Source organism: Mastigoproctus giganteus, chromosome 2 (assembly GCF_048544385.1).
Source record: "Mastigoproctus giganteus isolate SK-2022 chromosome 2, ASM4854438v1, whole genome shotgun sequence".
In the NCBI taxonomy this organism is placed as follows: Eukaryota; Metazoa; Arthropoda; class Arachnida; order Uropygi; family Thelyphonidae; genus Mastigoproctus; species Mastigoproctus giganteus.
The window spans coordinates 77586909-77610962 of NC_143576.1; the positions used below are offsets into that span (position 1 = coordinate 77586909).

The 24054-nt window shown below is 40.7% G+C and overlaps 1 protein-coding gene across 2 annotated transcripts in view; it reads right to left on the reverse strand.

The window, feature by feature from the left end:
* Positions 1-3595: 3595 nt before the first annotated feature.
* Positions 3596-24054, reverse strand: part of LOC150089354 (nuclear receptor subfamily 2 group F member 1-A-like) — a 94946-nt gene continuing 74487 nt past the window's right edge. The window contains exon 3 of one of the 2 annotated variants that reach the window (XM_090389176.1): positions 3596-6551. In XM_090389176.1, coding sequence (XP_090245302.1) covers positions 6277-6551 — 275 coding nt within the window. In that variant the 3' untranslated portion in view covers positions 3596-6276. The remainder of the gene's footprint in view (positions 6552-24054) is intronic. The other variant, XM_090389184.1, reaches the window with a different exon arrangement.

Consider the following 24054-nt stretch of genomic DNA (forward strand, 5'->3'; position numbering starts at 1 on the left):
TTACGGCATAAATACCAATGAGCAAACGAATTCGTTCTCGAATGACTGATTTTTTTAAATGGCGGTATCAAACCTCTGTAATAATTGTGCAGCGATTTTGCATCCGGTTATCTTTAGGGTGCTGCTGGTTATTGAAAAGGACGCATTGAGACATCTCTGAAGCAGCATCTAAAATGGACTGTGTCACACATGTGCGTAATGTCATATATGTGTGTGTGTGTTTAAGTTATGTGTGTTTCGGGGTCCTGGTTGCATTTTTTGTACGAGTTTGAACCCTGCAGCTCTGCAGGGTTCAAATTCCAACCCAGATCTTTTCATTCCCATCAGTGGCTATCTATGTGTGTGTGTGTGTGTTAAGCGCCAAAGAAACTAAGGCTATGAGGCGATAGCATATCATGTCTATAAACTGCGCGTATTCTATGATTTATTTGTCTGTTTGCTTAGCGAAAAACCGAGTGGTCAGGAACGCGAGTGCAGTAGCACAAGCTCTTTGAGTGGACCGGGGTTCAAGCCCGTGACTGCTAAATATTAACATTTGTATTGATTGGTTTATTGTAAACTCCACTGATCTGGTGGTCGTGCCGGAGTATAAACAAGAATATTTTAAAAATCCATGCAACCCTTACCTGAGACCGACTAACTCAGTTGGTCTCAGGTGAGTGTTGCACGGTTTCGCGTTGTGAAAAAATGCCCATAAAAATTCCTGGCGTCACTGACGAGATTCGAACTCAAGCCATTTCTTCCCGATGTGGGAAGAACGGCGCTACAGGAAGAAAATCTAGGCGTGTGCCCTTTCGTATAGCGAAGTGGACAACATCCTTGTTTCCACATGTGGAAATGGCCTTAGTTTGATTCGTGTCATTGGTCGAAGGTTTTAGGCTTTTTTCCTACACTAGTTAGTTGGTTTCGAGTAATGATTGTAGGCTTCCCTACCTGAATTCGGCATCCCACAAAACACGAAAAGCAACCATAGACCATACCATATTCTGACGCCTTATGGCTTTAGTTGCCACGATCCAAATTCTGAAACAACACTACCTAATTCTTTTAGTGTGCTGCGAATAACTCCAAAGGTGCAGAAGTTTGAGATCCACTCTCATAATGCAATCTTTTAAATTCCAAATCGTGAATGCTGCTATGCATAATCTAATACAGTCTAATTCTGGTACAATGCACAATAATATATGTAGGATAAATTAAAAATGTACAGTTTGTTATATTAACACTGGCATTGACACAAAGTTATTTTTAGAATTTTCGTGATTTTTATGTTTAAAATATTTATGTCATGAATTCATTATTTTCAATTTATTTTAACGGTCCTTACAATGTTAACGCTTTGAACTTGTGGCTTGCTGTCTAATGTCATTAGGGCCAAACGAACAGGGGACGTCTCAGATGTCCCACTTGCGAAAGATGTAGAGCATTTAATGTTCAATTAAATGTTCTGCATTTAATTAAATATTAAATGCTGAACCAAGCGAATCACTAGCGGATTTAACACTTTTAGAAACCATATGGCATAAAAATTCACGATTATATACATTGTGAAAAAAAGTAGGATTTTTCAATGGATTGTTTGGCTTTGAAATGCATTGCAATGGAATATTCAGTGGAATGTCATAACGCTCCCTTAAATTCGAAGGCCCTAAGCGGCCTTCGCGATATTTAATGCGCTGTACGCTACTGAATCGAATTATTTGTGTTCATTCCAGTCCTTGGATATTAATCAGCCACAGTCAATACTCCTGTATAAATTTGAACACCCAGTTATCATAATCAGTCCACCTACATCCTGGTTTTTACCATTAGAATTGCTTTCATGCTTTCGTAGGCAAGTGTATAACTGAATTTCAAATATTTAATAACTTGGATAACCTTTTTGTGATAACGTAGTTCGTCAATTGCTTTCTTGACTTCTTTGGTCGCAGGTAGAGGATCGAGTTGATTACCTCCAGTATATCTGAATAGACTCGATTTTTCATGTCGTAAAACAGACAAACTGAAGTTTACAGATACAAAATTTACAGGCAATGCACTGTCAACGCTCCCAAAGTCGCCTTTGTGATCATCTAACGAACCCAACACGGTCTTCAATCCGTTACGTCCGTCTTGCCACTTTCTTACATATCGCCTTAATTACTTCATTATTCCATGCTGTCGATGCTCAACTGATTTTAAATAAGAGATTTAATAGCTCTGAAAATGCAAAGTCTTTTCGTTCATTAGTAAGTTCAATGACAAGTACCATCCCCTCCTTGTATCTTTGAGCAGCATTGCATTCGTTATTGATCATCAATTATCAGAGGCGAGTGTTTTGCTCTGTTGCCGCGCACGTGACTCCTGTGAGCTTTGTTTTTACCATTAAGTTTGGCTGCGTAGCGTTTAATGATTAATTACAAAACTGTAAGGTTGATTCTCGGAAATATCTGATCCATATGAGCGCGTGTTTTTATCAGTTTTAATTCTTTACAACTCTTGCTGCAATTCTATCAGCTTCCTCTAGTTCCCTTACGAAGGCGTAATTTTCCATTCTGTATTTTAATTGCCCAACAAGAGCCATCTTCTTGAGGTTTCAACGATTTTCTTGTCATTAATCAGTGTATTCAGAGCCCCTTCGTGTTGATATTCTTGCATACATATTTTTATTAGCCATCAATTTCGTTTTATATCATTACCGTTGTCAATGTGATTCCAGCATTGATATAAAACTCAGCGACAACAGCTACAAGTGGCTGCCATCCTTTTGGCCAGTAGTTCCGAAATAAGGGTGGCAAAACTGGAATCTTCGAGTTCTCTGACTTGGCTGTGGTGTGGTTTAACAAAAGAATATATTTAATTTTTTATTTTATTATTAACATAAAATATTAAAGCATTCATACTCTGATGTAATAATTAATTGTGGAGTGTGCATTTGCCAAGTTCGGCTTTTTAAAACAAATATTTCATACTCAATACAAGTCTGCTGGAATTATTAAACTGTTTACTGCGCTTTAAATATATTTAAATGATCACGATGGCCTCTTATGATTATGTCAAAATGGAGTTTCATTAGCTCATTTCAAATTACTCAAAAGAAATGTTATTCTTAATGAATTTTCTTTCCTTTTTCTTAGAAGAAAGCTTGTAGGATGGTACACGCTTGTAGAATGGTACCTTTTACTTACCCGCACCGTTGAAGATTAGTAATGATGCACTGAATTTCATTATCTTTTCAAAGAAGCCCCAGTCTCTTCTTTCTTCTGGAAACACTTATAGTCTTCTTCTAAGAATCCATTGAACCCGAACTGGTATTCGTTGAGTTTTTTCTCTGTATAGTATTACATCTACAATGAAAAGATTGTTTATGAAACTGTTTAAAAGGATTTTAGCCTTCATAAAGCGTGATACTTTGGTGTGGATGTGCATAAACAACAACAAAACAAAAACCCAGTTTGAAACTTCTCTTGAACAGAATCATCTGTGTTTCTTTATTGGAATATGTTTACCAATCAGAGATCCCACTTTCAGTATACATAGGGGACAATTAACCGCTTGTCGCTACGGTGCATCGAAATCCCCAAATATATGGAGAATCGAACTGTTTATAAATGGCAAGCCAATTATATGAAATTTGCATTGTAATCATGATGGGGAAGATATCAGTACAGAATGAGACAGACACTGTTTTTTTTACAACAAAATGAGATCAATTTAATGATGTTGTCAATCTTGTGTCTTGGACACGTCTAAAACTCGACAGAGAAATTAAGCACTGGTAAATACAAGATGGTGCTCACTAGAAAAGGGGGGTGAGTTCCTAGTGGCACTGATTACATGGGGGAAACAAATCACCACCGCGACAACAACAGACTATTCTGTCGACATTGTATACACATACGTACATACAATACATTACATATACATACATACATACATACATACATACAATAACGCTGTTGGTCAGAGAGAGGTCATGTTTTAACCCCTTACTGCTATTCGACATACGTTGCTGTCAACTAAGTAATAGGTCGAAGAAGGCTTAACTTAGAAACACTTCCAGGAATAATGAGTCCGTAAACCTCTCACCCTTTTCCACTTTACAAGGGGTGAACCAACAGGTTGTGTTTTACACTGGCCATAAAGAAAGGCTTGGTGTCACATTATTGCCCGGGATGCGACCGAAGATAGAGATTGCTTAACACTGGTCTTTCATCAACTGTATGTGTGTGTGTGTCTGTTTTCGTGTGTGTGTGTGGCACAGTCTGCGTATATAGATAAGAAACAGCAGCATATCAAAATCTGTACACATCATGGAAGCAGAAAGGAATCAAAAATATTGCTATGTACTTTTGATATTCTTTATTAAATATCACTATCCCAATTAGTGATGTACGCAACATAGAGGGGCTTCCTCGGGCGCGTCCTTTGCTACGACAAGAGATTGCGATATTCAAAATACAGAAAGGAAAAATAGGAACATCTTGCAGTTAAGTGGACACTGATTGCTCTGATCCGAATCTCTTGGAAATATTACGGATTTTAAGTGAGCAATGAGTTAAGGGAATTTATTAAAAGTTTTAGTTTGGTGTGATCTCTGACGAGTGGGCCAAGGGCCTCTGTCCAAAGAATGGAGCAAGTCCAATTTAGAGGCGATTCAATCGATATTTTCTGGAGCTAATGTATTTGTTCACTTTATTAGCTCGTAAAGAACTTAACAGAAGACTGTCCAAGATACCAGAGGACACACAAAAGCTGGATGGTTGGTCAGTGTGGGATGCGGTATTTATTTTACTTTATTAATGTAAAATAAAAGATAATACGAGTCCCTCTTTTGCGTGTTGCATTGTCACCCAGCTTGTTTCTCTTTACACTTATGAAAAATTGTTTGCTTTAGTGGCAGAAATGGAGTATTTAAACTACCACGGAAGGGATTGTTCCAGCTGCTAATGCAATGTTTCATTTATTACGCGGTTTTGCTTATCCTGCGTCCAAAAGAACCATTGCGGTGTAGTACAAGAAAGCTAAACATCTTAGAGTTGACCAATTTATTTTCCTTCCTGTATTGCAGGCTGCTGCAAGATACATCATCCAGATTTCAAATTAAAGGTTTTGCTTAAAAGTTTCTTTGATGACGATTTATGAAAACTCCAATCGAAAACGTCATTAAAGCTTGCGCAGTTTATTCCGGGCTACTTCATTTGTCCGAATTCTGTGGGATAAACTGGGAGATAATTTTGAAGCGGACACTTTTATTTACTGCACTCAGTTTTAAATTTGATCGTAGCTAAAAGGGAGTTTGGTATTTTTTTTAAGCTTAATATTAATTTTTATGAAATGTAAAAATTCATTTCATAATTTAAATTTAAACAACGCAATGTATTTAAACAATTTATAAACAGCGGCGAATTAATTCATCTATTTTTATTTCCTTTTAACGAGATCTTGACATACCAATATCTTAGAAAATTATGTCACCACGTTCAATCTGATTTGTCTTTCTGTCCAGAATATCGAAATCCCTTGACTGTTTTGCTTGTGGCTACTAAACTACAATCTTTTATGTAAGGGCGGGAAATCTGGAATACATTAAGAGAGAAACAAGAAAAGAATGACTTTGAAGTTCATTGGGAATAATTTTTATGTTTGGAAGATGGAGAATAGCCGTAGCTGACCCTGAATCTCACAAATCATGGCTGCCAAGGTTAAAATTGATACAATGAATATTGTGCAACGGAAAAACAAAACGCTGGGCTAACAAGCGAAAGAAAGACACGAGAGAGAGAGAGAGAGAGAGAGAGAGAGAATGATTACTGCTTATAGTTTCCTTATAACTTGGCGAAAATCCTACATGCATATGCAGTGATATATATATAATATATATATATACTACATATGTGATATATATATATACAAGAGTGTTCTCTTACACGGTTGTAGAGTCCAGCCTCCACTGCTATGGCAACGTATTCATTTGGAGGAGGAGGAGGAAGAGGCTGGACTTTGGAAATTGTCTTCACTTTGTCACTTTATTTTTTGTTTCCATTTTGGAAACGAGGCTATCTACACACCTTGCTGCGAATCATTCGCAGCCTGGGAGGCGAGGGTACAGATGGTGTGACCACCGTTAGAAGAGGGGTGGAGGAGAAGAGTCCACTGATGTCACTACGATGGTGAGGGCGAAGGCCGACCTTTGCAATCGGGCAGCAGCGGGACAACAGCGGGCACAAGGGGCGAGAAGTAGACGTACCGGTGTTCTCCTGTTAGGGAGCCCCGTGGAGGGGCCCCTGCCAAAGGTCACTGGAGTTGCATGTACGGCCAACTGAAGGAACTGCCACTGAGCAGCATGTCCCTAATGAGCGTCTCGATTGGCGTCTTTCCCACCAACCGGACGAAAAATAGCTGCTCTATGACTTGGGAGCTCACAGTCCGTAGAGAAGGTAGGCGGAGTAGAAGTTTACCGAAGCGAGTAGGCTGGTTGGGATACTGCGTCCGACAGTACTCTTCTAGGGCACACTGGGATTTTTCCTGGAGGCTTTCAATGTGAGCGACATCCGATAACCCACAGGCATCTGCAAATAAAAAGAGAAAATCGTATTACCATCATATTGGACCAATCTTTGCATTGATAAAACAAACAAAATTTCAATGCTTGAAACTCAACTGAAACGCGCACGAATTGTGAAAGATTGCATTGTTTCTACCCGTCCGTCCGTTTTTGTTCTTTTGTATCGGACCCGCGCTCACAATGACCCACTCGCCGTGTGGTTTTCAATGAGACAATATTTCGCGTTGAACTTCCTCTCCAATTTGAAGAAAAGTTTTGCCAAGCGGATGTTCTCTATAGTTCCAGATAACAAACACAAAGGACTCGTGTTAATACATTCTAAACCACAATAAGCCTCGCGTATTAAAAATAATCCTTATCGGCACAATACCTACAGATGTCTATCTATAGGCATTGTGTCGTCCAATAATCAAACATACCCTAAAGGTAGAGTACTTAAATTTCTGGAGAAATGTAGATTGGACGCGCAAGCGAGGCGACACCTGAACTAGCTGGTGACATTGCTGATTACGGTAGTCAATATCTGGTGGCAATTAGCAATTGAAATGCAGGTAATTTGCAATACACCTTGCGTGTCATCGGAAATGTACGTTAAAGGCGGAGCGTGGTGCATTGTTTTGGCGACCGGTTAATGTGCATTAAAATTGACATCGGTTCACGCATTTCATGGCATTACAAGTTCACTGTATTACAACACATCCCAACAAATGTTATATATGTAACAAGTTGTTTGAGGATCGAAACTCCGCGGCGTGTCACGGAATTCAGTTGCAACGCTACTAACGCGTCTGTTAACGCACGTGCGGTGATGAATGGATTGTAACGGAATTATTTGGTAATCGGTGTAAGAAGTAACTTTTCCAGAGGGAGTAAACAAAGTCAAAAGAAAGTGCCAACGTTGCATCAATGGAAGAGGCTGCTCTAAAAAGTCTTTCCTTTGGCTGCAGCCAGAACTGCCTTTGCCAATATTAGTTAGATTACAAATAAGTTAAAATAAAAACAGAATTCAATTCTTTGGGACTCATATTTATCATGTTTTATAAATCGATTTATTAAACGTGATAATTCACTGTTCTATTACATTTAGTGATTCCAGTGCGTAATGCTTCGGAATATTCCATTTTCTAAAGCTGGACTTCAAAGATTAAACCTTATTTCCACATCCGCCTTGTATGTTATCGCGAGGCTTTAATCCATTGTTTTGATGGGTCTACCAACACCGTGGATCTCTGTATTATGTCTTACGCTAAGCCACCCTAAACGGGTTATATAACTTCGTAATTCATTGGTACGCATCCAAGATTAGATACTTTCTCTATACAGGTGTGTGTGTCTGCTCTTTTATCAAACCGGATGATCTCGTGTAATATACTTCCGCTGCATTCCTTAGTCGAATCCAGTGTTTCCCATCTGGTTCTACAACACACACACACACACGCGTTAAGTGCCAAATCTGGAGTATGGCGCTTTCGTAACTCATATGTTACTGCGTTGTCTGAGATTGCAAGCAGAGGGCATACAAGTTGGTCTGCTGTTATAATGATAATGCGGATAAGATAAACATCTCGATATGTGCGAAGCGGGAAATGCTGCTAAGCCAACGTCTGCTGTATGTATAGACACGGTTATGTCGGAGCATTTTCCTTTCCGTACCTAATCGCGTGCGTGTGTGCAGCATTCTGTAGCGCACCATAAGTTCTCTTTGCAAAGAATGTGTTTTACCAGGAGCCCCGATCGTGTACGCGACAACCGTAGGACAAAGAAGGGAAAGAAAGAAAAAGACGGGTCAGACTACCAGTGTCGGGTGAGAGTAGGCCTTCTTTGATCATCCTACTGGAATGCAAACAGGGTTTCGTTTAACAATAATAAACTAAAACGTGTTCTCTTTCAACGACATTTATCTGTTTTCACGCAGTAATATTCCACAGAAGTGGACAAATGTCGTTTCACATTGTCTCTGGAAACGTTGTACGCGTGCGCGAAATATGTACCCGCTTAAGTCAGGCGTGCGATGAAACGGCGTAGCCCATTGTAAGTTAGTCGTGTACAGCGAAAGGGGAACGGAGAAGTATTTGTGTACACTTCTAATCGGGTGAGAAATTCGAAGGAGTCCTTCTGTGTAGAAAAGTTTGCAAAAGTCGACAAGGTAAACAGTACATTGAACTTTGACATGCCAACGTGTGTTTACCGTTAAACACGACAGAGAACAGAGATAGTGCCGCAGACGTCGGATACGGTGACCCTTTATCAGACAGCGGGAAAAAAAAGGTGTACGAGTACTACGAGAATTGAACTGCAGCTCCACGAGCAGATAAGGAGTACGGCAGGTGTTCTGAGTTCGGCAGGAATCATTTGGATACGGTTTCTTCTTGATAAGGCAGACTCCGGGAAGGACACCAGCGATGAATGAGTCACACAGATCGGACCAGCGAGATTCTTAGCGCCATCTAGCGGAGATTACTGTGCACACAAATACAACGCGCTATTTAAGATTGTGGAATTCCTTTAAACTGTCAAGATGATGTGATTTGCGCCGTTCTCTTGTTTGAAAATCAGGCTTTTCTTACGTCTTTCTTTGTCAGAGATGTCCTTGTGAGCCTAATGAGCTTCCGTCTTGACTACCAGTGTGTTTACTATTTCGCGTTCACCTGCGTCGGAGTCCTCAGTCGTTGGCGAGTAGCTTCCAACAGCCTTGAAATTAAAGCTTGAATTCCTAGCATCATCCATCTTCAGTAAAACAAAACTGGTTTGGTAGGGTATACCTACACGTGCAATGGGGACCCCTCGTAGCCTCTGGTGTGTCGTCCGTCAATTAACAACCACCAGATGGCATCCTGTCAAACGTTACCAGCTTGATCACCTCCATGTTTTCCTGCTTCTTTTCACATTGAAACTATTTGCGCAGCAGGTGTAGGACAAATCCGAACGAGGAAGCTGCGCTCGTGTTCTATATAAGAAGTCCAGTCCGCCCTCGCTCCCAACAGAAAACAGGGACGTTACAGGCGTCTTTGCATGAATTATAAAGATCAAAGATCAGTAAAAAGAAGAATACTGTGCCATACATTGCCGTTCGAGGACAATTCTCCAAAACAGTGATTCGTATTTCTTACGTGTCATCCGGAATTAGAAACTCATTGGGACAAAAAACACAGACGTCATCCTGAATTTGTAACTGCGCATTATTTCTGATGACAAACGCTTGCTGTGACTTTTGTACTTCAGTTTCGGTTGAAATAATTACCATAAACATAAACAATGACCGTTTGTGTCCGAAAAAGATCATGATTGGGCTTGTCAGAGTGAATGAAGAATACGCAAATTCAAAAGAGCTTCTTTCAACCAAATAGTTGAAAGAAAAAAGGATTTACTTTTCTTCGCTGTTTTTTTATTGTAAAACAAACGACAAATTTCGACTGATTTTATTGGTTTAAAAATTACTTCAGCACTTAAAAATATTTTTTTTTTCTTTCAAGTTTTCTTTTATAACCTGGAAGCAGTTTCAGTTGAAATTTCGATTAAAATAATGCGGCATTCTGGACACACGTATAGCAATGAACGAACATGGAATTAGCTGTGAAGTGACGGGCACAAAAATATTTCGAGGGGGGTTATTTCTTTTTGAAAAAATATTTTAATGCGCCATTTAATTTTCCGCCCTGCAGTGGATAACAGAAGATTAGGTCGATTTTTTTAAAAAAAATTCATTGTTAGTATTACAATAACTAATGGATACAAGGATGCGAACTTTTCTGGACTAGCTAAATGCAGAAGAGTTCGCAGAGAAAAATAAATCATTGCTCAGTCGCTTTTATTACATTCAGTGCTAGAAATAATCCATCGAGATCGGTCTTGAATATTGCCAACCTGTCCTCTCGGCCATCTCATGAGATCCAGTCTTCTGTTACTCTTTAAGATTCTACATTTGTGCTTCTGGTTCTTGTGTCACCTACCAGTGAGAAGAGACCTTCTCTAATTTGCCTTACTGATTGGCTTCAGGACTTTAAACATCGCAGCCAGAGCCCTCACTCCAAAACTTGTTTCCAAGCCTTCCAGACAACCTTCTAAGTTGTTACGCGTACGTTTAGCGTGATAGATGGTCATAAATAGGCACTCTGGTTGCTCCCTCTTCGAGTCCTTTCCTAGAAGGTCAGTGTTGTTTTCTTTTAGAGATGGCATCCAGACCTGGATGCTACGGTGGTCTCACCAACATCCTACTCCCTACTTACAAAGGTCCGATAAATCATTGATAGGACAGCATGTGCCTTCCTTTCCGCCGGTTTACATTGCATGAAAAACTTCATGACTGTCTATAACTAACTCCTAACTCATCCGGAAACATCTTTAATTCTTCCCGGCCCCCGTCTAATCCTATAGGTTATTCTTTTCTGTTTCTCAGGTGCATGACTTTACATTTAGCAGAATTTAGCCTTAGTTGCCATTTTCAAACCATATTTGTAAAATGTCCAAGTTATTTTGGAATAGCACAGCCTAACCAGGTTATGGTCATTAACTAACCTCCTTGATTTAAAATCATTAATCAGCGTTGGCAACCTCCCCTTCAATTCCTCGTTAGTGTCGCTAAGGAAGATTGGAAACAAGACTGGGTAGAGCTGGTATCGATCTTTGAGGGATCCTCACTTGCTACTCTGGTCCGCTCCGAAGAGTGCCCATTTATGACCCTCTATCTCCTGTCCTTCAGCCAGCCACTGATCCACCAAAGGGTGTTTCCCGTAAATGTAATTTTCTTCTGTTTAGCCTCGCATTCAGCATTGTGTTAACAGCTTAGCTAGAATACAAGTATATAGTGTCAGAATTGTTTCTTACTGTTTTCTAATCTGGACATAGTAATTAAAATCAGGCAAGACCTTTCCTTCACGAATCCACACTGCGATCCATTAAGAATACCATTCTTATCGAGATGGTCCTGTACTGAGCCCTTAACCACAGACTTCATGACCTTGTCCACCACAGAGGTAAATTCACAGATCTATAATTATACATCACTTCTCTTAAATGTTTTTCTAGCTCTTCTTATAGACTGGGAACATATTAGCGCATCGTCATCTCAAGCGGTTGAACTTTCCGAAATCTAATGAAGATCTCTCTAACGTTCCCACTGGTCTGATGTACTTACATGCTGCCTCTTTCAATATAACAGGAGTACGCCGTTCATCCCAAGGCCTTTCTCAGTCAACCCCTGCATTTCTGATAGATACCTCTCCAAGATCACTGTATGATATTTTTATAGCAATCAGACTGATCTCGATTTGTCTCGTTCCGAACATGCATTCAATTGTAAAGATTGTTGCAAAGTCCAAGAAATGAATCGTCTCCTAGTTCCACTGGATTATTTATGATCCCACCTTTTTTTATCTTGTAAGGGACTGCATGATTTACTCTCTTCTTTTTTTGTATATATGCTTGAGAACTCTTCCTTGCGCTCTTCATTCGTGTTCTTGGCTCTTTTCACCAATGATTTGTCATATTTTAATGAGGGTATTTGCCAGTTCACCCTATCAATGGTTTTGTTACATATATTTTTATAATTTTCATATGAATCAGTGTAGTGCGATAGCTTATAACTATTTCATGCTTTTTTTTTCCTTTAGCCCAATTAAGCCTTTAACTTCTGTTATCATCCATTTTTGCACATTTCTTTGGTGGCAACCCTCACTGGAACGAAGCGTTTGTGGCACCTTTCAACATTTCGCATAACGCATTTATATCTAACATTACACATTTCTCACCACAGTCAGTATAGTCCAAGAAATACGTTAATGAGCTATAGTCTCCCCGCTCCCTTGAAATTTAAGTCTTCTTCTTTCCCATTGAACTTTGAAATTCCATTGGATATCGGGTAGAAACCAGTATCATACAATGGGCTATGTCATAGTCATATCCGTAATACAACTTTTATCCTTCGGAGGACCAGGTCAAAGATATTAATATCCCTTGTATTGCCTCTGATGCTTTAGTTTAAACAGCAGTCATTCAATCAGTTCAAAAAATAAGCTTTCACTTAGTGTGCTGCCGATCCATGATTTCCAGTGATCCATAACGAGGAACTCATACTTTGAGTTCTTTTCCATTCTAATGTTTTCTTTACCACTAGTAATCCTCCACCAAACAGAATCAATGTACACTTGGGCTGGCACAGACTTTGTCCAGGAGTGATCTGGAGGCTTTCAGAAAGCTTTCAATAAGAAGCACATCCCCACCCTCACCTCCTCCTATCTTCTAGCACATATCGTATTCAAAATAATGAAATCTTCATCTCCTCTATCTCGGGATGACCTCATATAACGCGGCTTTGCAATATCCGCGTTAGTTAATCTGAGCACACGACCGAGTGCTCTCGAGAAGGCTGTAAACGCAACCTTTATTTATGTCACTGACCTATACCTTTTAAATTCCTCCACCTCCCAAAAAAAATCTCCTCTTCGACATTTATCAGAGACCCTTGCACCACTTTTTTTAGAAATAAAATCCGTCTTTACTAAGCAAATCCCTTTTAAAAAACTCAGGGTGGTTGCTTTGGATGGTGTGGGTGGGTGTGGGGGGAATTTGTAATTGGTGATGTGCATGCGAAATATGAGAGACCACTGAACTGAATAAATCCACTTCGGTAATTATTCTCCTCCTAGCCATGAAACTACCACTGCACATGCGCAGAAGAGCTTAATGCACGCACGGTTGTTTCTTATATGTGCGCGAGTATTTCAAAAGTTATTATTTAGAGGGTGATGAACGCAGTTTATAAAAATCCTCACCGACACGAGGATTAATTCTGCCTTTTTTTTTTTTTTTCACTTCGGAGGACCCTGTGGTGACCCCTAATGTGCCCTGATTACCCGATACATAACAGGGTATACAGGTGGTCTCGAACGAGCGATGTGGGAATCACCGCTGCAGCACAGCGTTCCTTAAGACAGAGTCGGCGCGTCTGCAGAAAACCCCCAGCAGAGTTGGGATGTTGTTAGGGTTCTACGACTCCGCCAACGGGAAGGTCGCTGTCATCTGTTGGTAAAAACCAGCGATATATTAATCTGACATCTGGTTGTGTCTTAATGATCCGGTCGTTACGGGCTGTTTATCAGATTATAAGCCTCCGTACGTCTCAAGACGGCTGCGGCTCCGTGTCGTTACGGCGGAAGTCCGACTCCAATCGAACCGAGTAAAACACGCCCTCCTTCGTCGTTTGCTACTCTGCATGCATTAGCGGAATAGCTGTCTCGCGCTGCCTGATTACTTCGAGAAATATAGTATGAATGGCAAAGTCAACATTACCTCGGCAATTACGCCTAAACTGCTCCGGTGTCGATATCCTGCCGCTCCTATCGATGGGCACGTGTTTATCGCTAAGGATTTTTTAAGGAACTCTTCCAGGAGTACTTCAAAGGTTGTGTGGTTGCGGTTCAAGCATTACGTTTCCGTCATTTAACCTTCGAATAGACTGCAAGACTCGAACAGACCTCAAATATCTGTGGTTTCGAAAGGCGAGGATTTTGTTTTATTTGGGGCAGGGGTGGTTGAATAGGAATGGTGCTCACCTAAACGGAATTCTCGATTCACACACACGCATTGGGGCTAGTGGAGTGCGTATCCATCTCTGTCCAATACAAACGTTGCTTAATTCTGAGTGGTGCCACCCACGAGGAGCATATCTGGATAATTACTAAAACATCCCCAATATTTCTAACAGTAGGAGTAAGATAGGAGACAAATTTGTTAATTTAAACACGGGTCAATGTACTCTTTATCTACCATGCTGTGGGTGCACAACAGATGGCGTGGCTATCGCTATCTATCCAATTTAAATACGAAGAAGAAGCAACCTCTGACTAAAAGCACTCGCGTTTTTCGGATGCATTTTTTTATCTCGAAACTCACGCCACCTGCCGACAAGGTTTTTCTGTTGTAGAATATCTTTGGAAATTTGGTTTTAACTCTGTGTGTGATATTCGACTTAGATTGAGTTGCACGTTACAGAAGTCGGTTCTCTTTGGAGATGTTTTTATTCCTGAATAAAGGCTCATTATAAAGCCATCAATGGATATTTATAAAGATGAGTTGTGCGTAGAGTGCACGATTATTAGCGCTCACTACACTTGGATTTATATGTTAGAAAAATTTAATGTCCTGTTGAATACTGTTCGCTGGGGATCTTCTCTCGAAGAAAAGGCGAGTTAACATTGTTAAACTCAGTATGGATTTCTATAATTTAAAGCTAAAATATCTAGTTTGGAATGTTTTTTTTTGATGGAATATCTCAAAACGACACTGAAACAAATGGTGTGCAGAATTTTTGGGGCGAACTGCAATCAAGGTGGAAGCTGGCAAACAGAAAAGAAAAAAAAAGTGCTCATTATCTTTACCTCATTGTCTATACTAATGTCGGTAGACGTCTTTTCGAGGGCTGTTCGAGAGGGCTGGAGTTGGGGAGGGAGGGGAGATAAACGAGAAGAAAGTCGTCATCAAACATTACATACCATTTACTGGTTCGAATGGCGTCTTTATGTCTTTCTTAGACTCAAATGAAAGGGAGTGTTTGGAGGGGGGGGGGATGAACCGAACTGTCTTTCGTCTCGTTGTCTTCCAAGTCAGCCTCTTCCCATCGACACAAGTGGGCCACCAACTTGACAGATCACCCTGTCGCCATGGCAACGGAAGGTCGCTTCCCATCACCACTTTCTGCGACAACGCCTCTCTTCTGCTCGAGAAGAGGACGAGGCAGGGGCCGCAACATTTGCATGGCACGTGGTCTCGTGCACTTGCCACGATCACATTATCTATTCGCGTCTAGCTCATCGCAATGTGTTCCAGTGGCTCATCAGGAGCGTTTGGCGGAGAACTGAGTACCCCTCATCGCTCCGCCTGATGCCGATATGATGACAAGGCGCTTTGTTTTTGTGCTGAGTCGGCATTTTTCGTCGGGGCTAATGCGTGCTTTGATGGGTTAGGTCAGACTCTCGAACAGCGCGAGGTTATAGAAATTACATTGTTTGAAACCATCAAAAAGTACCCAACTGGTAGGGAGGAGGGGGTGGCGCTATTGAGAAATACGGGCATATTTTAGGGTTTTTAATCCCGTCGAAGCGGAGTAAATATTGTCGGAGCATGCACGGGTGCGTTTTTTGCCACGCTTTGAAACGCTTCGTTGGAACTTAGGCTTGGCGGTTACATAGGCCCCTTCAACCTCTTGCATTTCCCAGAGAGAGAGAGAGAGAGAGAGAGAGAGAGAGAGAACGGAACAAACACGATACAAGTTCCTGATTTTCAGATGTCATATGAATCCCATTTTTTTTCCCTTCTGTTTGTTTCATCAGTCGAGCGAATACATTTCAGCCCATTCCAACGGGAAAATATGTTTGTGGATTCTTTCTTTCTTTCCTTCAGCGCGCGCACCTGAGTGTTTAAAGAGAGAAATGATTCTTGAAAGAGTCTCTGTTGTGGTGGTGGTGGCAGAGTTTCGTCTTACCTTTTGTGTCGAATGGTGGCATCGTGATCTCCCGCAGAAAAGATCACATTACGGATCACAATGCGAACACGCTCTTCTGTGGGAGGTTGAATTCATCATTTACTTGGATTGGCCGATTTCCATGGTGCTCACTTATCGACTTTGCTTCCGTCTCAAAAAGAAGATAGGATTGCGTTCATTTCCCAGGAAATGCGCGTGTCCAAAAAATAACAAGAATTTGATGTAGGAAATATTGTACACGTGAAGGATATCAGCTTTGTCACGCAGAAAGAAAAACTTCTTCAGAACAAATTCGCATATTTATTTTCCCACTAAGGGATTATTTTTACAGGAGGTATTTGTCAAAGGGCTAAAAAGCCAGGCCACACACCCCAAAGAGTCGGGTCTTCTCGTTTTTAATTTTAAACCGCGGGCCAACAGAAGGCAACTGGTCAGTACCACCCTTTGCTCATCAAAGACACTTTGGAGAAAATAGACTTGAGATAGACGTTACCACGAGGTCTTCTTGGATCCTAGAATTCGAGAGGGGAATCGCAATTAGAATTGTTAGTTAGATCAACTAGACGCTATTCTCCTGAGTAACGTTTTTCACTCTAATATTCGAAGACAAATCTAATCGCCCCCATCACTGACCTCTGGAATACAGCAATGTCCAGTTAATCTGTAGATAAATTGCCAAACTGTCCACAGTCGTTTGCTCATAACTAATTAATGAATATACATTACCGATCTTTGCTTCTGAACCGTTGTATTGATATCTTGGGCCTCTGGTTAGCTTTGGGGTTCTCTTACATTTCGTTATAACTAAATTTAAACCATTTCATACACTTTTTTTTGGGTTCCTTCCTGTTTCGATCGTTCCTCATCCAAACTCCTTTTGTACTGACTCCATTCACACAACCAAGTTTTATGACATTAATGACATAATTAAAATGAAAACGTTTGTTTTTATTAAATATCGAACGACGCATTGTGTTAATTTAATTTCAAACCGTAGAAGCGCGTTTTGGGAACCGGGTTTTATCGAAAGCAACTCGCACTAAAGTTCAAATACACGAGGAGGTTCTGCATATGCGAATAACGGTGATTCGTCATTTTACCGAAATTTGTGTGGGTCAGAGATCTTGACACGCTTCGTTACGGCAGAGTTATGTTGAGTCAACATCCCGGAACTGATATCGGCTGTGGAGAAAAAGAAAAATCCGGTTACAGCGGCAATCATTCTAGTGCGGGATATCGTGGAAATGAATGTACGGGCGAGGTGAGATTCGTCTTTTAACGGGGTATCGGCTTTCGTACGACGCATTTCTTCCCCCCCACCCCCGAACACCACCCACTAAACGGGGGGTGCGATCCGAGAGGAGTCTGTTGCTTATTCCTCGTCCTACCCACCTGTCGACGTGCATCCCCGTTAGCCAGGAGCCGCAGTTTCGAAGCCGCCATTAAGACAACGAATCTGTTAGCTAGATGAGTGGCGCCAGTGCGCGTGCGCAATTGGGTCCGCGAACGTCAAGGCTAGAAATTAGCATTTTAATGACGGCTGTTTGCCTGTAGCAGGCAGGGTCGTCCATGCCGTCGTAATGTGACAGCCCTTTGCCCGAGCAGAGCTGTAGCGGAGTTATTTGACAGCCAACTAAGAATTCCCCTGATACACGACTGTAGCCGTAGCCGGAGCCTTTAGTAAAGGTGTTCACCATCTACAGCCATTAAGAAAAAAAAGTGTTTGTATGAATGTCACTTGGTATCTTTATGGAGTGCCCCTATCTTCATGATGAGAAGTTTAATCATCATAAATCTCCCGCATAGCTGCGCTGAATACTTAAGAGTCGCTGCAAAAAATGGCACGTGAAAAAGCGCATTTGACTACTAAAATATAATATAAAGGTTGCGATGTGGGAGGGGGAGGGGGAGGAGAAGGATAGGGAAAAAAAAGAAGAAGAGCAGAATTTGAAAATAAAGATTTAGTGAGGAGCTGATCTCGAGATAAAAATGAAAGAAGGTTCATTTTGCAAAGTATGAAGAAGGAATGATAAAACGAATAGAAAGTCAGACGAGGTTAGAAGAAAGACACTATTTTTTTTTCTCTCTCTCTCTCTCTCTTTTTTTTTCTTGGCTCTGCCAGCGACGATTAAAATCGTTTGTACCACCGACGAAGATTTTAAAGGAAAACCAAAAATTAGACGAAAAAGGGGGAAAACTTTAACTGTGAGGAGGAGGAGGAGAATGTTTGCGGTGTTTAATGGTTGGTTTAAAAAGATTTTGCCGAGAAAACACGGAAATATAATACCTGTAAATGAACACGAGCGTGGAGAACGTTTTAAAAAGTGTTTAAGTGCTTTTAGGTGGAGAGTCCTTTCTGGTTAGGAGGTATCGTTAAGCAATTAGGAGGAATGTTTAGATGTAAAAATGGAACATAAATGCAAATGAAAAGCGATAAAGAAGTCGATATTATTTAGAGGTAAGGTGTCCTTTAATGTGGGCAGAGAGTTGAGTGTGCTGGAAAAGTGCGCGTGATTATAATCACACACTCGAAGAGAGAGAGAGAAGAGATTTGAAAAACAGCGCAAGAATGACACGTAATTGAAAAATATCGGGTGCTGTTGTTCATTCAATTCCAAAAACTGCTTACAGGCATTCCAAGAGATTATCGGAGTTGGCGTCTTAACACGAAATAAGAAGCGACCTCTGGGCCTTGGTTCTCGATCCAGTAATTATTGAGATACGGATTTGACCGTCTGCACAGTAGAAAGATGGATGTGGATGGAGGGACAGGGACTGGAAGAGATGTTCGCATTAATTTTACTCTTTGAGAGTTTCCTTTGTGACATCTAGTAACGAGCAGGTAAGCAGTTTCAGCCTCTGCATCTTCGAGCTTGCACTACGCTCAAGTACTCAACCCGCGCTGTGTCTGTAGCTGCCATAGAAACGAAGTTGTTGACGACTTCTCTATCCGCATGACTGCCCCGATGTACAAACGAACTTTTTTTTTATGAAAAACACAACGTCTTTACAGGAAGTTTACGGTAGTTAACAGAAGATTAATCGATTACGAGATCTGTTATAATAAATAGATAAGAAAAAACAAATTATTCGCTTTCCTACTCATATAGGTAACCTTTGAATTTTCTACTTGACCTTTGAATTTCTTCAATCTGTCAACCTCAACCACCTGAGTTGAGCCTGACAGTTTGAGAAATTGTAGGAAGTTTTCTTTTAGCCTCGCTGGCTGAAAGAAAACTTCCTGCAATCTAGTCTAAACCACTTCCTCGGTAATTTTATTTTATGGCCCCTAGTTCGGGAATTCTTTTATAACAGTGAAAATTCCTCCTTCATTCATTTTACTAACCCCTCTCAGAGCCTTACAAACCTCAATCAGGTCACCTCTGAGGTGCCAGGTTGCCAAGCTGTGTGTCCCATATAATCGAAGTCTTTCCTCGAACGGTCTCGTTTTTGCCGATGTCACCATGCGAGCTGCCCGTCGTTGTACCCTTTCAAGATGATCAATATTTTTTTTTCAGATGAGGTCGTCATACATGGACACAAATACGGTCTTACAATTGCCTTTTACGGTGGGACATGACCTCTCAATCTCTTCAGGATATTGTTCAATAAATCATCAATAGGACACCATGGGCTTTCCTGCGGCCTGTTTAAACTGCCCAGAAAACTCAGCTCGTATCGTACTCCCAGATCCCTTTCTTCCTCTCCTGTTTTTAATTCGACCCCATCAAGTATATAAGTTATTTTGAGTTCTCTTCCAAAAGTGTAAGACATTGCATTTTGCTGCATTAAAACAAAACTGAAACTTTTCTGCCCATTCTTGCAGCCTCTTCAAGTCATCCTGAAGGAGCGCTGCTTGATACTGATCGTTAACAACTCTACCAGTCTTTACGTGTCTGCAAATTTTGTCATCACGACTTCTATCCCTACGTGGATGTAGTTTATGAAAATCAGAAACAACGGTGGTCCAAGAAAAGGTCCTTGTGAGACCTCACTTCTGACGTTACACCAGTTTGCCCTTCTGCCCTCCAGCCACCCTGCAGTCCATCTGAGAATCTTTCCAGTAATCTCAACATGTTCCAGCTTACACAGTAGCCTCTCATGAGGAACCGAGTAAAATGCCTTGCTAAAATCCAAATAAAATATCTCGAAACTATGTCCAAATAAGCTGTATAGTTATATTGATTTTTTTTTATTAAATAAACATTTAATCCAAATATATGAAAGTTTTTGTATTTATTTATTTATTTTTGTACTATATCAGTTTCTTCGTAAATAAATAATTTCCTCTTAGTCTGTTGCGCCAACGAAATAAGAATGTAGTTAGTCATTTTATTTTATTTGTACAAAACAAAATTCAGTGGGAATGAGTGGCTGGAAACACGCTGTTTTACACTTACATGGATCCCGTACAAGTCCTCTCATCGCCCACACATTATCACTGCTTTGCCTCCTCGACCTTGTTCTAGATGGACCCACTTCTTCAAAAAACAATGGAGAACTCACTTCCCTATGCGTATCACGAGCGGCGACGTGCTGCTAGCGTACTTGGTCGCACTAATGGTCAACATCAACCGGAACCGGCGATTTTGTTTCCAATGTCCAACACTTCTCCCACGTTCTGGAAGAAATAAGGAACGATTTTGTTCTCTAAATCTCCAATACGTCTTTCTCTGGCTTTGCCTTTCTTTTCTTCCCTCATTTGAAATGTTATTGGAGTAGATATGGACGGAAACAGATTTGCGCCAGGGACCCCATCCTTCTAAGCACATACTTTCATTTTATTATTTGTTTGTTTTCGCCTTATGCATCATTTCAGTGAACAAACTGTGTGTTTGACTCACTCGAAAGCTCATCATGATCCCTATGATAGTGGGCGTGTTCGAATTTACGAATGACATTGTTAAATAATAATAAGAAAAAAATAAAATAAGCTGAACAACGGTAATAATAAACCGGCAAAAGAAATCTTCAGCTGAGTAAAACACAAGGCAGATACATTTTAATTCCAATTTTCTAACTCTATAATTGTAGATCTTTATAAATTCAACTTTCTACTGATCCAGAAGCCTTTTAACAATTTCATGTTCCCCCCTGCCACCCCACCCAACCTCCCGCAATAGAAATAAATAGGCTTAAACTTTACGGATTCGGACTGTTTCGTTCAATCCGCTTGTCTTTCTCCAAATAAATTATATCGTGACAGCAAAACAGAAAATAAAAGTGGTTCTCCATCATCTAATGGACTAAAGTTAAGTCTTTTAACCAACGGGCGATTTGCCAACAAAACAGTGGCATCAATGAATGGTGTCGTCGTCAGCAATTTCTGCTCAATACGTTTGAGACAACGGCGCTTTGTATCACCTCGCTAATTCGCCCGAAGAAGATTCATCCCCGAAGGAGGAGTTCAAAATTCTGGAGATTCGATAGTAATTTGGTTACCGTTATTTTATTTATTTATTTTTTATTTGGCACTTCCTGCGGTTGATTTTCCGTTGCAAGAGGCCCGTGACTCCCGTCTGTTCTGCACTGTCACGGTTAAACAAGAAACTATGCGATGTCACATTCGCAGTTCAGCCACTCTGGCGACTTCGTACTGAACAAGCACGTTCACAACTCACGACATTAATTCTTATTTAGGAATTTTGGTTTCCTTATTCGCAGGTGTTGCTGGAACGAGCACGCATTCGGCACGTTCTAAATTTTCTTTTGTCTTCTTTTAAAACTTAGGTATTCCACTTCGTAGATTCCCGTCAGTTTCGTCGAACTGAGCACCCCTCCCCCACCCCGTGTAGTTAAATATTAATTAATTCCGATGGATGGTAAGAAAGAAAATTTCCTGTTTTTAAAATAGGAAACATCTTATACGCAAACTGTAATGGCATGCACGATTTCACACGCCTATTTTGTTGTGGGAGTAATGGAAGGGGGGCTGCCCCCGAGAATGTTTATTTATAGTTAGTATGGCCGAACTACCAATTTATTTCCCCTTGCAAATGAAATGGGACATTTGAGTAGGAGAGACATCTGATAAATTGAGGGAAATAATCTGGGAAGTGGACAATGACTTCATTATTATTTTCTGGTGTATATTTATCATCAGTGATTCTTCCACTCCTTCATTCTACCTTGAATTGGAACGTGTTTTATAAAGTTATAATCTTAGTGAATAACTGAGAGGGCAATAATCTGTAGGAAGATATCTATATGTACTTTTCACATCAGTTAATCAGAAAAAGAAAACAGAAATCGATTAATTTTAAGAACAAAATAGAATTCGCCTGTTTGGACATTATTTAATAAGAAATAGCACAATCAATATCACATTTTCAGCGCATATTTCGTTGGTCCCCGGAAAGCTTTTAAGATCAGTCAAGCCCCCCCCCCCGCCACAGAAATCTATTCATACGAATGAAAGTATATTTTGCGTAGTACCCTAGAACTAAAAGCCGGATCGAGGCCGAATTTTCAACTTTTGTTCCGTTGGTCCTTGGGAAAATTTAAAGTCCAGTTACGATTTCACAATCCTCGTTCCCTTCCCCCCACTCCCCTACAAAAATCGGCATAAATGAAAGAATGGTTTATCATTAATCGGCAAGAAAAATGCTGATCCCCACCAAATTTTAAACGTATATTCTGTTGGCCCATGGGATGGTCTTAAGTTTAATTCCGATTTCATAACATTCCCTCCTCAGTTTTCCCTACTGAAATATTAACTATAAATTTGGAACAGGAGTCCTGATCCATTTCGGAATCTCGATGTCTTTCTTAAAATATTTTAGAAATCTTTGTAACGAATTTTCGTGTCGGTGTGTTGTTTATTTAGTTGTAAATCGTGAATTATTAGCATTTGCTAACGCGCCTGAAATGTAACGTAGTGCGTACATTAACTGGGTTTCTTCCTGATTGGTCGCAATGCGAGGTCAGCAAACATGGTGGGATCGAGCCAGGCAGCACAACCTGATCACATCCATAAAAGCACCACGAAGTTAGTTCCATGCCCTCTGCTATTCTTTTGGGCTTTCTAAATGACAGAGGGAAATTTCTTCCTCTTGCTACCTCCCGCTGTTAACGGTTCAAAGTGGGGGTGGCAGTCAACGGGAAACGCCGACTGACAATCTGACATTAAATGGGCGAGGACGACCCCGCACTTTTTTGCATGCACCAGTCGGCGACCTTTAAGACACACACTCGTGGTGTCAGACGCGGTGATGGATGAAAGGAACCGACTTGTGATACGGGGGAAGTTGTCGACGGGGGGACAGAGAGAGAGAGAGAGAGAGAGAGAGAGAGAGAGAGAGAGAGACAGAAGGAGAAGAAAAGAATGTGGTATATGATGGCGTGAACGTGACGACATGGGGGGGGGTTGGAACGGATTATTCCAACGTTTTCCAGTGATGACATTTGTTCAACTTGCTGATGTTGAAAAGTACATGTTTATTATTTCTCTTCAAGGTTGGCATAGGGAAGTAGACAGAGAGAGAGAAAACCAAAACATCATCAGTGTCGGTGAAACGGTAATTCGAAGCAGTAATAACTGTCAGAGCATCTCTGCTGATGCTTCAGCCCTTTCTCTGCCACGAGCTGAAAATAAGAATCTTTTTGGGCAAACGCCAATGATGTTAATAAGAGCGAAGTATCGACTTTATTCATAATTCAGTGTTCTCTCACCTTTCTTCGTTTCTGTTCATGGTCTTGCGAACTCAGTCGTGTTAATCTGGTTGCTCAGCATTCCTGACTCTTCGATGTGGTCTCTGTTAATGATGGCAAGTTATTTTCCAATGTGTCGTCATTTATGTAAATGACACAAAAACGCTGCCTCTTTATGCTTCATGTTGCCGCTGTATTTGTCATCCTTTGGATGAAATCGATTTATTTTATTCCGTATTCGTTCTTTTCATTACATTTTCTAACTACAACGTTACTCGATGTCAATTCTCATCTGACAATCAATTTGGGTGGAAATTGGCGTACCTTGTTTGCCAACTTGAATAGCTGCGGGTCTGAATGGTCCATTTTGCTGGATGCC